Raw genomic sequence first — 12,846 nt, forward strand, 5'->3', positions numbered from 1 at the left:
TATGAATTTTCCTCTTACCACTGCTTTCATTGTGTCCCATAAGTTTTGGTATGATGTGTCCTCATTTTCATTAAATTCTAAAAAGCCTTTAATTTCTTTCTTTTATTTCTTCCTTGACCAGGTTATCATTGAATAGATTGTTGTTCAGCTTTCATGTATATATGTGTGTTTTCCCTTGCTTTTGTCGGTATTTAAGACCAGCCTTAGTCTGTGGTGAAGGGATAGGGCCCATGGGATTATTTCAGTCTTCTTATATCTGTTAAGGCCTGTTTTGTGGCCAATTATAAGGTCAGTTTTGGAGAAGGTAATGTGAGATGCATTTACACAGTATCTTACATGAAGTGTTCTTCCTTATTTATTTTTTTGATAACTTTTGGTTGAAAGTTGATTTTATTCGATATTAGAATGGCTACTCCAGCTTGTTTCTTGGGACCATTTGCTTGGAAAATTGTTTTCTGACCTTGTATTCTGAGATAGTGTCTGTCTTTGTCCCTGAGGTGCATTTCCTGTGTGCAGCAAAATGTTGGGTCCTCTTTGCATATCCAGTCTGTTATTCTTTATTTCTGGGGGAATTGAGTCCATTGATGTTAAGAGATATTAAGGAATAGTGATTGTTACTTCCTGGTACTTTTGGTGTTAGAGGTGGAATTATGTTTGTGTATCTACTTTTGAGTTTGTTGAAAGATTACTTTCTTGCTTTTTCTAGGATGTAGTTTCCCTCCTTGTGTTGGTGTTTTCCATCTATTATCTTTTGTAGGGCTGGATTTGTGGAAAGATACTGTGTACATTTGGTTTTGTCATGGAATATCTTGTTTTCTCCATCTATGGTTATTTAGAGTTTTGCTGGGTATAGTAGCCTGGGCTGGCATTTGTGTTCTCTTAGGGTCTGTATTAGATCTGCCCAGGATCTTCTAGCTTTCATAGTCTCTGGTGAGAAGTCTGGTGTAATTCTGATAAGTCTGCCTTTATATGTTAGTTGATCTCTTTCCCTTACTGCTTTTAATATTCTTTCTTTGCTTAGTGCATTTGGTGTTTTGATGATTATGTGACAGGAGGAATTTCTTTTCTGGTCCAGTCTATTTGGAGTTCTGTAGACTTGTATGTTCATGGGTATCTCTTTCTTTAGGTTAGGGAAGTTTTCTTCTCTTTGTTGAAGATATTTACTGGCCCTTCAAGTTGGGAATCTTTGCTCTCTTCTATACCTATTATCCGTAGGTTTCATCTTCTCATTGTGTCCTGGATTTCCTGGATGTTTCGTGTTAGGAGCTTTTTGCTTTTTGCATTTCTTTGACTGTTGTGTCTATGTTTTTTATGGTCTCTTCTGCCCCTGAGATTCTCTCTTCCATCTCTTGTGTTCTGTTGCTGATGCTTGCATCTGTGACTCCTGATCTCTTTCCTAGGTTTTCTGACTCCAGGGTTGTCTTCCTTTGTGATTTCTTTATTGTTTCTACTGCCATTTTTAGATCTTGGATGGTTTTGTTCATTTCCTTCACCTCTTTGATTTTTGTTTTCCTGTAATTCTTTTAAGGGATTTTTGTGTTTCCTCTTTAAGGGCTCCTAGCTGTTTACTTGTGTTCTCTTGTATTTCTTTAAGGGAGTTATTTATAACCTTCTTAAAGTCCCCTATCACCATCATGAGAAGTGATTTTAGATCCGAATCTTGCTTTTCTGGTGTGATGGTGTATCCAAGACTTGCTATGGTGGGAGAACTGGATTCTGATGATGCCAAGTAACCTTGGTTTCTTTTGCTTATGTTCTTATGCTTGCCTCCTGCCATTTGATTATCTCTAGTGCTACCTGCCATGGCTATATCTGACTGGGGCCTGTCCTTCCTGTGATCTTAGTTGTATCAGAACTCTCCAGAGTTCAGTCCTGTGATTCTGAAGATCCTGTGATACTGAGATCCTGGGTGTGTCAGAGTCCCTGGGAGTCAAGCTGCCTCTGGGACCCTGAGATCCTGGTGTGACCAAGCTCCTGGCTGGGATCCTGGGATCCTATTGTCCTATGGTCCAATGGTTGTGGGTGTGTTAGAGCACCTGGGAATGGAGCTTCCTCTGGGTGTTGTGGGACTGGCCCTGATCCTATGATCCTGGGAGTGTTGGAGCACCTGGGAGTGGAGCTTCCTCTGGGTGTTGTGGGACTGGCTGCAGAGTTTGCACAGGGCACTGGCCCAGACATTAGGAACCTGCACCACTGGTCATACAGAGTTCCTGGGTGCCTGGATCCCACTGGTCCCAGTTACTTCCAGTGTTTGACTCCAGATATTCTTAATGCTTGTTGTGGTTCAGGAAGTCAGAACCTGAAGTAACCCCTTGCTTCTTGTTTGTTGCCAGTCATGGGCAGTGTCTAGGCTGGCAGCCGCTCATCGAGCAGCCATCCGGGCCTTGCAAGTGTTTGTCACTCAGTTTACTGACCGAGGGGAGCACCCAGTTCCTGCTCGGTGTAGGGAGCTGGGCAGCCTTATTCGTCAGCTGTCGCTGTGTTCCGCCAAGCTGGATGCTGATCCTTCTGTGCCAGATGTGGTCATAGACATCTTGCAGCAAATTGAGGTAGGAAATGGCCTCCAGTTTTTTGTTAAAAGGATGTTGTTTCCAAGCAGGGAAATAACTCTGACTTCTCTCTAGTTCCAGTCAGTGAGACCATAAGGCAAAACTACTGCCTTGCCTGGTAACTTGGTGCTTTGCAAAGAACGTAAGTTTGTGTTTTTCTTGTCTTTACATTCTGACTTTATTACATAGAAAAGGAAAGGAAAGGAAGGGAAGGGAAGGGAAAGGAAAGGAAAGGAAAGGAAAGGAAAGGAAAGGAAAGGAAAGGAAAGGAAAATGGCTTTCTCAGATTAGTGCTTAATTACCAGTATTTGATCTAGAAAGGTTCTAGAAAAGAAACACATAGGACATATGCAAGGAAGAATCTCAGCTCTTGTGAAACGTGTGGCATTCCACAAGTGGCTGTTCTGATGGGAATGGACAAAGACCTTATTTGTCATTGGTTACAGAGATTGCATTAGCAATGAGCTCTGGCTTTATAGCTTCATAGGTTTGCAAAGTACGACAATACAATGTAGTCTTTTATCCTTGCTGCAGTACCCTGACTTACAAATACATTGGTTACTAATTTAATTTATATTGTTGCTGTTTTTAAAGCAAAGATCAAAGAGATCTCTTGAGAGCTGAAACTAATTAGCCATCCATGCCAGTATTACCTCTCTCATACACTTTCATCAATAAGTAGGAAAAGATGATCCTGTATTAATAAGCTGTTGGCCCTGGAGGAAGAGTCCATGGTGGAGAGAATTCCAGAAAGAAAGACATATCTGACTACTGCTAACTAGCTCGAGTCCTTAAAACCTACTCTGCTTTTTAGTCCTGTTGTCTAGCAAATGTCTCTTAGTAGCTTCGGTTATATCTGTGTAGACAGAGCTCACTGTCAGGGATATGAGCATCAAGTGCAGATCTCAGAACTTTGACAGCAGATCATATGTCATTCATGCTCTTTCAACTTACCTGTAAGAAACATTTGCTGGACAAAATAATTTCAAATAGAGGACCTATCTTCTGAATCCTAGAAAGGATCTCAAGAGATTGCCCCATATTCTGGGCAAGAGCACCATTAACAATGCATTGTAAGCATAATGTAGATAGTCCCTAGTTTTGAAAGTATTCAGTAATGTAGGAAATTAAACACTTGTTGATTGCTTTCCCGACCTAATCTTGCTTCCATATGATCCTCTGAACTCAGTCTCCCTCACTGTGCTCAGTTATCTTTAGTTTGTGCTGACCAGTACTGCCTAGTAATGAGTATGGGTGTGCTAGGGGATGGGACATACACCTCCTGCCATTATGGCCATGACAGATTGCCAGCGGACCCACAGAGTTCCACTATCTTATGAAAATGTATGTATCTATCCACACAAAACACTACTTGAGTTCCTGAAGTTTTGTTGAAATGAAAATTAACATGTAGTATATACAGCTATAATCTGAAGACTGCTTGTTTCCAAAGTAATGATTCTGACTTTTAAGGTTCATATCTTTACTATTGACTTTAACAAACTAAACTAGTAAAAGAACTCATGTAAATTACTTTTATTAATCCCTGTGTAAATAATATACATTTTAGACTAATGGGAACATCTTGTTAACCATTAAAGACAGCCATTTAATGAGTTGTCTCTGGATGGTGATATTTTTCAGTGTTGTGACTAAAATCATACTCTAGTGGGATAAACTAAGAGAATAATGACTGTTTTGTGATAGGCTTTGGAGTCTCTCCTGGAAAAGAAATTGTCACCTAAAAAGGCAAAGAAATGTTTCACAGAAATTCGGAGCAGATTTCCTGTTGGTAGCCAAAAGATCTTAGAGAGATGGCCAACTGTACTGCCCAAAAGTGAGAGGAGACACTTGGTCACAAAGGAGACATTCCCACAGGAAACCAGTCGACCTTCTGTGGCAAAGAGGCTTCTTGCAGGTATGTGTCTCAAAATGTTAATGTGTGATATTTTGCTCTGTGAAATTGAAACAGTTATTGGTAAGCTGACTGTATTGTACTGGTGTGTGGATACACACATGTGCACTTGACATCTGTGCATTTCTGGATCCTCATCCTAGGAAGTGGGATCGTCAGGTAGTGTGGTGTGCACATTTGAGCAGATTCTGCCAATTTATCCCTTAAAAGTATGTGCATGCTTCTGTTTTATATAATAAGAGCTGAATGTTTCCAGCCTCTCAGTGGAAAATGGCATCTCACTGTTGCTTATTGAGGCTCTGTCCTCCTGAGACTGTTCATGGCTTCCTTACCTGTGCATATTGCTGCACAGATCTCCCCTGTTGTATTCTTTATCCCTCTCCTGTTGGGTCCCATGTCCTTTTTACTTATGAGTATAAAAGTTCTGTGGATAGTGGAGTTCTTAATCCATCCTTCCTTCCTTCCTTCCTTCCTTCCTTCCTTCCTTCCTTCCTTCCTCCCTCCCTCCCTCCCTCCCTCCCTCCCTCCCTTCCTTCCTTCCTTCTTTCTGCTTCCATATATTATAAATATTTTCTCCTACTTAGTCACTTATCTTTAGAATTTGTTTATGGTGTTTCTTCCCTCTATAGAAACTTAATTATGTAGGCAAATCCATCAGTCTTACTTATATTTTAATATTTTACATGTCAACTAACTTTTCTTTGTTATTTTTTGAAGACTTGCTTGCCATTGCTCATTCTGAGAACTGTAGCATGCGTGTATTGAGTGTGGGCATGCTGCAGGAGTCTGTGTTAGCTCATGGGAAGTGGTGGCTCTGTTGCCAGCAGCCTGTGCCAGCTGCTGGGGAGGAGATGGCCATACAGATGAGTGTGCATTCTGGCTTCTTTTCTGTATCTCAGTCCAGTGTTGGAGCTTTCTACATAGGGTTCTATAAGATCCTTGCTACATATATTTCTAGTTTTCTGTCTTGCTGATTTTACTGCTATTGTAAATGAAGTTTTTATTCATTGTGAAACTGGTTATTGCTACTTAAATGGAAGTTGTTGGGTTTGTGCATTAGCCTCACATCTGGCAGTGCCTTGAAGTTTTTCTTGTGACACTGTGTCCCACTGTGATTTCTGATACCAGGGAGCTTTTCTTCCTTAGAGCTAGAGATCCAACCTTTGCACATCCGGGCAAACATAACCTTGAGGTGCACAGCCAGCTGGGAGGTAGAGCCATCCTGCCTATGTGGCTTAGCCCAGGCCAGCCTATAAAACTGAGGCTGACCTTGAACTTTGCAAACCTCATGTGTTAGGCTTCTGGGTGCTGGGATTACAGGTGTGAACTACAATATTCTGCTAAAGGATGTGTCTGGTAACCGATTGCAACATTTAAAATGTTTAATATTTAAAATTCCTAATGAGTAGTGATGTGTGTTGTAAACTGATGTTTTAGGTTTGATGTAATCAAGGGTTTTGTTGCTTGATCTTCTTGACATTTTCCAGTAGATGAGGTAATCTATAAACATTTATGGGTAGAACCAGTAAACTAATTTTCCTTTCTAAAAAAAAATGTTCTATTTTATTTATAATTACAGTTGGAGAGGAGGGAGAGGGTGGAGGTGAGAGGACACCCTAGCGGAGTCAGCTCTCCCCATCCACCATGGGTTGGTTCCAAGGACTGAACTCAGGCTGTCAGTGCGTGGGAAGCTTTTCTTCTCCTCTCAGCCATCTTGCTGGCCTTAGGAAGATACAGATAGAGAAGTGTACAAAGTGTCAACCCACTGCTGAGCTAATGCCAGGAACATTATGCACATTATGAACTGACTGCCTGCAGTAGTAGCACAGCTGCACCTTGGAAATAATGCCTGTGGTCCTCCTCTCTCCCACCTGGCCTCCTGTATGTACCGAATTCCTAAAAATGTTTTAGTTTTGGTTTTAATTATATGTATACAGTGCCCCTGGGACTGGAGTTACAGGCAGTTGTGAGTGGCCTGGCCTGGGTGCTGAGGTAGGCACATGTTCTTAACTTCTGAGCTATCTTCAGGACAGAAGTTAATCCCCCTCCCCCACCAGACAGAGTCTCACTGTGTAGAGCAAGATGGTCTTGAACTGACAGGGATCCACCTGCCTCCGCTTCCTGGGTGCTAGGATAAAAGGCGTGTGTCACTATTCTCGCTATTGCTGATTTTTTGAACCCTATTGTAGAGGCTATATTTAACCTTAGATTTGCCGAGAGTAATGTGTTCAATTTTCTTTGACCTTATTTTGTGTTTTTCAGTTGCCAGTGTTTGGGGGCTTTCACTTCATTGCAACTTACTATGTCAACATTTTTTATGTCATTTCTCTTCTTTTGTGATCAGAAACTTACATGAGTGTCTCCTATCTATTAGAGCGTTTGTCCATCCGCTGTTCTTCTGTAGACCTTGTACAGCATAGAGTTTCACCTGTAGCCTCCATGGAGCCCTGAGTGATGACAGGAGGGGCAGCTCATTGAGGGTGTTGGGAGGGTTTTCAGCTCAGTTCTCACAGGTGGAGTAGGGTCCGGTCCACAGGTGGAAGGCTCAGTTCCAGAAGACAGCCCCACTTGAGATACCAGTTGCAGGTCTTAGGTAGTCACTTGCCATTCGAAATCTAGGCTTGGTGGGATTGCTCACCCAACTCACATATACCCAGTACAAAGGCTACCTAGCATACAGGACACAGATGGATAGCCAGATAGGAGGTACTTAAGGCCAGGAGTGTGGGAAGGGGCACACTACTTCCAAGCACTTCCATGTATACAGCAACCCAAAAGCTCTCTGAAGCCCACAGTGTAAACAGCTATGGGGCTCTCATCACAGGGGCAGGGTTGATTATAACAGAAGTCCTACCTATGCTCCACCCTTCCTTGAGTGTGGGGGATGTGTAGAATGCAGGAGGCTTGGCTCCCACTCACTCTCCTTGTGACCTTGAACGAATGCTTCATTTGTTTTCCTCACCTGAAGAATTTTAGTAAGTCTGTCCTGCCTGCTCTGGGAGGCAGCATGATAGGGTGCACATGGATGTGAATGCTGCATGGTAGGGTGCACATGGATGTGAATGCTGCATGATAGGGTGCACATGGATGTGAATGCTGCATGGTAGGGTGCACATGGATGTGAATGCTGCATGATAGGGGGGTGCACATGGATGTGAATGCTGCATGATAGGGTGCACATGGATGTGAATGCTGCATGATAGGGTGCACATGGATGTGAATGCTGCATGGTAGGGTGCACATGGATGTGAATGCTGCATGATAGGGTGCACATGGATGTGAATGCTGCATGATAGGGTGCACATGGATGTGAATGCTGCATGGTAGGGTGCACATGGATGTGAATGCTGCATGATAGGGTGCACATGGATGTGAATGCTGCATGGTAGGGTGCACATGGATGTGAATGCTGCATGATAGGGGGGTGCACATGGATGTGAATGCTGCATGATAGGGTGCACATGGATGTGAATGCTGCATGGTAGGGTGCACATGGATGTGAATGCTGCATGATAGGGGGGTGCACATGGATGTGAATGCTGCATGATAGGGTGCACATGGATGTGAATGCTGCATGGTAGGGTGCACATGGATGTGAATGCTGCATGATAGGGTGCACATGGATGTGAATGGTGCATGATGGGGGGTGCACATGGATGTGAATGCTGCATGATAGGGGGGTGCACATGGATGTGAATGCTGCATGATAGGGGGGTGCACATGGATGTGAATGCTGCATGATAGGGTGCACATGGATGTGAATGCTGCATGGTAGGGTACACATGGATGTGAATGCTGCATGATAGGGTGCACATGGATGTGAATGCTGCATGATAGGGTGCACATGGATGTGAATGCTGCATGATAGGGTGCACATGGATGTGAATGCTGCATGGTAGGGTACACATGGATGTGAATGCTGCATGATAGGGTGCACATGGATGTGAATGCTGCATGATAGGGTGCACATGGATGTGAATGCTGCATGGTAGGGTGCACATGGATGTGAATGCTGCATGATAGGGTGCACATGGATGTGAATGCTGCATGATAGGGTGCACATGGATGTGAATGCTGCATGATAGGGGGGTGCACATGGATGTGAATGCTGCATGATAGGGTGCACATGGATGTGAATGCTGCATGATAGGGTGCACATGGATGTGAATGCTGCATGATAGGGTGCACATGGATGTGAATGCTGCATGATAGGGTGCACATGGATGTGAATGCTGCATGGTAGGGTGCACATGGATGTGAATGCTGCATGATAGGGTGCACATGGATGTGAATGCTGCATGATGGGGGGTGCACATGGATGTGAATGCTGCATGATAGGGGGGTGCACATGGATGTGAATGCTGCATGATAGGGGGGTGCACATGGATGTGAATGCTGCATGATAGGGTGCACATGGATGTGAATGCTGCATGGTAGGGTGCACATGGATGTGAATGCTGCATGATAGGGTGCACATGGATGTGAATGGTGCATGGTAGGGTGCACATGGATGTGAATGCTGCATGATAGGGGGTGCACATGGATGTGAATGCTGCATGATAGGGTGCACATGGATGTGAATGCTGCATGATAGGGTGCACATGGATGTGAATGCTGCATGGTAGGGTGCACATGGATGTGAATGCTGCATGATAGGGTGCACATGGATGTGAATGCTGCATGGTAGGGTGCACATGGATGTGAATGCTGCATGATAGGGTGCACATGGATGTGAATGCTGTGCCAAACATGAATCACCGTTACCCTGGAGTGAAACGAGGCTGTGGGCAGCCGGTTCTCATGTGCTGTGCACTTGCTTCTGAGCAGTGTGTGGATCTTTAGCTTTGTTTTTCTTGTTCTTAGAATTGTTCAGGTCACATTTTTCTCTTTCTGTTTTAGATAATAGCACTCTTCCTGTTCCTAATTCTTCATTCTTATTTCCTACTCCCTACCCAATACCTCCAAAATATTATGGGAAGCCCTAAGGGAGGGAAAATGTCTCTGTGTCATTTGGGATTCATGATTGAGCCTAATTGGGTCAGCTTCCTTGTGATTTGAGTAATTGTTGGCTAGTGCATTTCTTAGAGACTTCTGACTACTGATTGCATTAGTGTACCGTGTGAGGATGGCTGGTGGCTGCCACGCCGCTGGCAGCAGTGTCCTCAGACTCAGCTTCCTGTGGATTTGCACCGCATTTGCTGTCTGATTGATGCATTCACATCTGAAAAGGTGTCAGGACCTAACAGCCAGCATTGCTTCAATAGATGTAATCTTGGGAGTTACTAAGCTATAGATTGAGTAACGGGAGTTAGTTCTGTCATTCTTCTGTTCTGCTTTGTAATACTTGCTGTGAAACTGACTGAGCTTTGAGAACATCTAAGGAGAACACTGGTATGGGGGGATCTGGGTCCTGACTTACTGTTGCTAAGGAAGAATCTCAATAAAGCTTTCCTTTGGTTCAAACACACATACACACACAAGCACACGCACACACATTTTACATCCCAAATGCAGTGTCCCCTCCTTCCCTCCTTTCTCTCCTCCTAGCCCCTCCCCTCTACCCACCTAAATTCACTCCTCCTCTGTTTCCCTTCAGAAAAGGCAGGCATCCCATGAGTATCAACTAAACATTGCATATCAAGTTGCTGTAAGACTAGCCACCTCCCCTTGTATTAAGGCTGGCGAGGCACCCCAGTATGAGGAAAAGGGTCCCAAAGGCAGGCAAAAGAATCAGAGACAGCCCCCTACTCACACGGTGAGTCCCCAAAGAAGACCAAGCTACACAACTGTGACATATGCACAGAGCCTAGGTCAGTCCCATGCAGGCTCTCTGGTTGTTGGTTCGGTTTCTGTGAGCCCCTATGAGCCCAGATAGTTGATTCTGTGAGTTTCCTTATGGTGTTCTTGACCCCTCTGGTTCCTGTAATCCTTCCTCCCCCTCTTCTGAAGGATTCTCTAAGCTCCACCTAGTGTGAGTCCCTGCATCTGTTTCCATCAGTTGCTGGGTGAAGCCTCTCTGATGACAGTTGGACTAGATGCCAGTCTGTGAGTATAGCAGAGTGTCATTAGGAATCTGCTCAGTGGTTTGTCATGGTTGGTTCAATTTAAACAGAAAGGATAACAATAATAAATACCCTATATCTCTATGCAGTTTAAAACATTTTACTCTGGATTCTTTTTTTAAATGTGACAAGTACTATTAAAGTCTCTTGAATACCTCCCCCCATTCCATTTTCTTCTTTCCCTTTTTAGAGGTTTCCATTATGAGCCTCTTCTCTTTTATGTCTGAGCTGCTTATGTGCACATCTGTAACATACTGCTTCACACATGTGCCATTAGTATATGTCAGCCTGTAATATCATTATTTTTTAAGTTAGTAAGACTTATTCACATTAATACGTGAAGTCTAATTTTTCCAGTACTAGAGTTCAAACCCAGGGCCTTACAGTAGAAAAACTGAACACCTCTGATCTACAGTCCCAGACCGGAGGATTCTAACTTTTTAACTCTTATATGGGTCTCCTTTGTATGGATAAACTATAAATAATTTTTATCTCTTCATACATATTAACAAACACTTGGGTTCCCTGCTTTCTGCCATCAGTCTTTGTGTGAGGTACAAGGTCTCACTACATTGACCAGGATGGCCAGAGCTTCTGGAATTGAGCGAGCCTCTCTTGCACCTTTACCTTGAGTAGCTGAGAATACACAAAGATGTCACCATGCCATTATGCTGGCTGGTTCTGCTTCTATAAACAGTGACAGGGTGATGTCAAAGCTGACACCTCCTCTCTGTGTTTACATGTGCAAGTTCCCTGGGCCGAGCATGCCTGTAACTCAGCAGCTATACTGAGAATCTTTAGCCTTGGAGGGCATTGATGGAGCCACTCATCCAGGGAGTTAAGCCCTTCCCTCCCACACTGCTGGTTTCTGAGTTTCCGCCTTCCTCATTTATGTTTGTGTCATGCTTCACATTTCCCCATCCTAATGGAAGAATCCTAGCTTACGGCTTGGTTTCCTGATTATTAAATGAAGTTCATCATCTTTTTTTTTTTTTTTTTTTTTTTTTTTTTGGTTTTTTTCGAGACGGGGTTTCTCTGTGTAGCCCTGGCTGTCCTGGCACTCACTTTGTAGACCAGGCTGGCCTCGAACTCAGAAATCCACCTGCCTCTGCCTCCCGAGTGCTGGGACTAAAGGCGTGCGCCACCACGCCCGGTCTTTTTTTTTTTTTTTTTTTTGAGTCAGGGTTTCCATGTAGCCTTGGCTGGCCTACAGCTCACTCTGTAGACCAGGTTGGCCATAAACTCATAGAGTTCCGCCTGTCTGCTTCATGAGTGCTGGTATCACAGGCATGTGCCACCACCTGGCTGTTTGTCATTTTCCATACTTTTATTGACCACTTGTTTTTCTGCCTGGTTTGTAGCTTCTGTACTTTGTTAATGACACACATTTCAGAGATTTCCTTCCAGACTTGGCTGATTTGCTATGCTGATTTTTTTTTTTTTATCAAAAGCTGTAGTCCAATGTCTTAGTCAGGGTTTCTATTCCTGCACAAACATCATGATCAAGAAGCAGTTGGGGAGGAAAGGGTTTATTCAGCTTACACCTCCACATTGCTGTTCATCACTGAAGGAAGTCAGGACTGGAACTCAGGCAGGTCAGGAAGCAGGAGCTGATGCAGAGGCCATGTTCCTTACTGCCTTGCTTCCCCTGGCTTGCTCAGCTTGCTTTCTTTTTCTTTTTTTTAATATTTTTTATTATGTATTTTCCTCATTTACATTTCCAATGCTATCCCAAAAGTCCCCCATACCCTCCCCCCACTCCCCTATCCACCCACTCCCACTTTTTGGCCCTGGCGTTCCCCTGTACTGGGGCATATAAAGTTTGCAAGTCCAATGGGCCTCTCTTTCCAGTGATGGCCTACTAGGCCGTCTTTAGTCGGCCTAGTGCAGCTATAGTCAAGAGCTCTGAGGTACTGGTTAGTTCATAATGTTGTTCCACCTATAGGGTTGCAGATCCCTTTAGCTCCTTGGGTACTTTCTCTAGCTCCTCCATTGGGGGCCCTGTGATCCATCCAATAGCTGACTGTGAGCATCCACTTCTGTGTTTGCTAGGCCCCAGCATAGTCTCACAAGAGACAGCTATATCTGGGTTCTTTCAGCAAAATCTTGCTAGTGTATGCAATGGTGTCAGCGTTTGGAAGCTGATCTTGGGATGGATCCCCAGATATGGCAGTCTCTAGATGGTCCATCCTTTCTTCACAGCTCCAAACTTTGTCTCTGTAACTCCTTCCATGGGTATTTTGTTCCCAATTCTAAGAAGGGGAAAAGTGTCCACACTTTGGTCTTCGTTCTTCTTGAGTTTCATGCGTTTAGCAAATTG

The 12,846-nt window shown here is 43.9% G+C and overlaps 1 protein-coding gene across 6 annotated transcripts in view; it reads left to right on the plus strand.

The window, feature by feature from the left end:
- Kiaa0753 (KIAA0753 ortholog) overlaps nucleotides 1-12,846 on the plus strand; it is a 55,956-nt gene that overhangs the window by 13,534 nt on the left and 29,576 nt on the right. For all 6 annotated transcript variants that reach the window (XR_002379189.3, XR_015045033.1, XM_021177912.3 and 3 more), the window contains exons 6-7: nucleotides 2,334-2,549; nucleotides 4,257-4,467. Coding sequence is in view for 4 of the 6 variants with exons in the window: in XM_021177912.3 (XP_021033571.1) it covers nucleotides 2,334-2,549; nucleotides 4,257-4,467 (427 nt within the window). In the remaining 2 variants the exon portion in view is untranslated. The remainder of the gene's footprint in view (nucleotides 1-2,333; nucleotides 2,550-4,256; nucleotides 4,468-12,846) is intronic.

The sequence above is a fragment of the Mus caroli genome, unplaced genomic scaffold (assembly GCF_978045245.1).
Source record: "Mus caroli unplaced genomic scaffold, Mus_caroli_1 scaffold_13, whole genome shotgun sequence".
In the NCBI taxonomy this organism is placed as follows: Eukaryota; Metazoa; Chordata; class Mammalia; order Rodentia; family Muridae; genus Mus; species Mus caroli.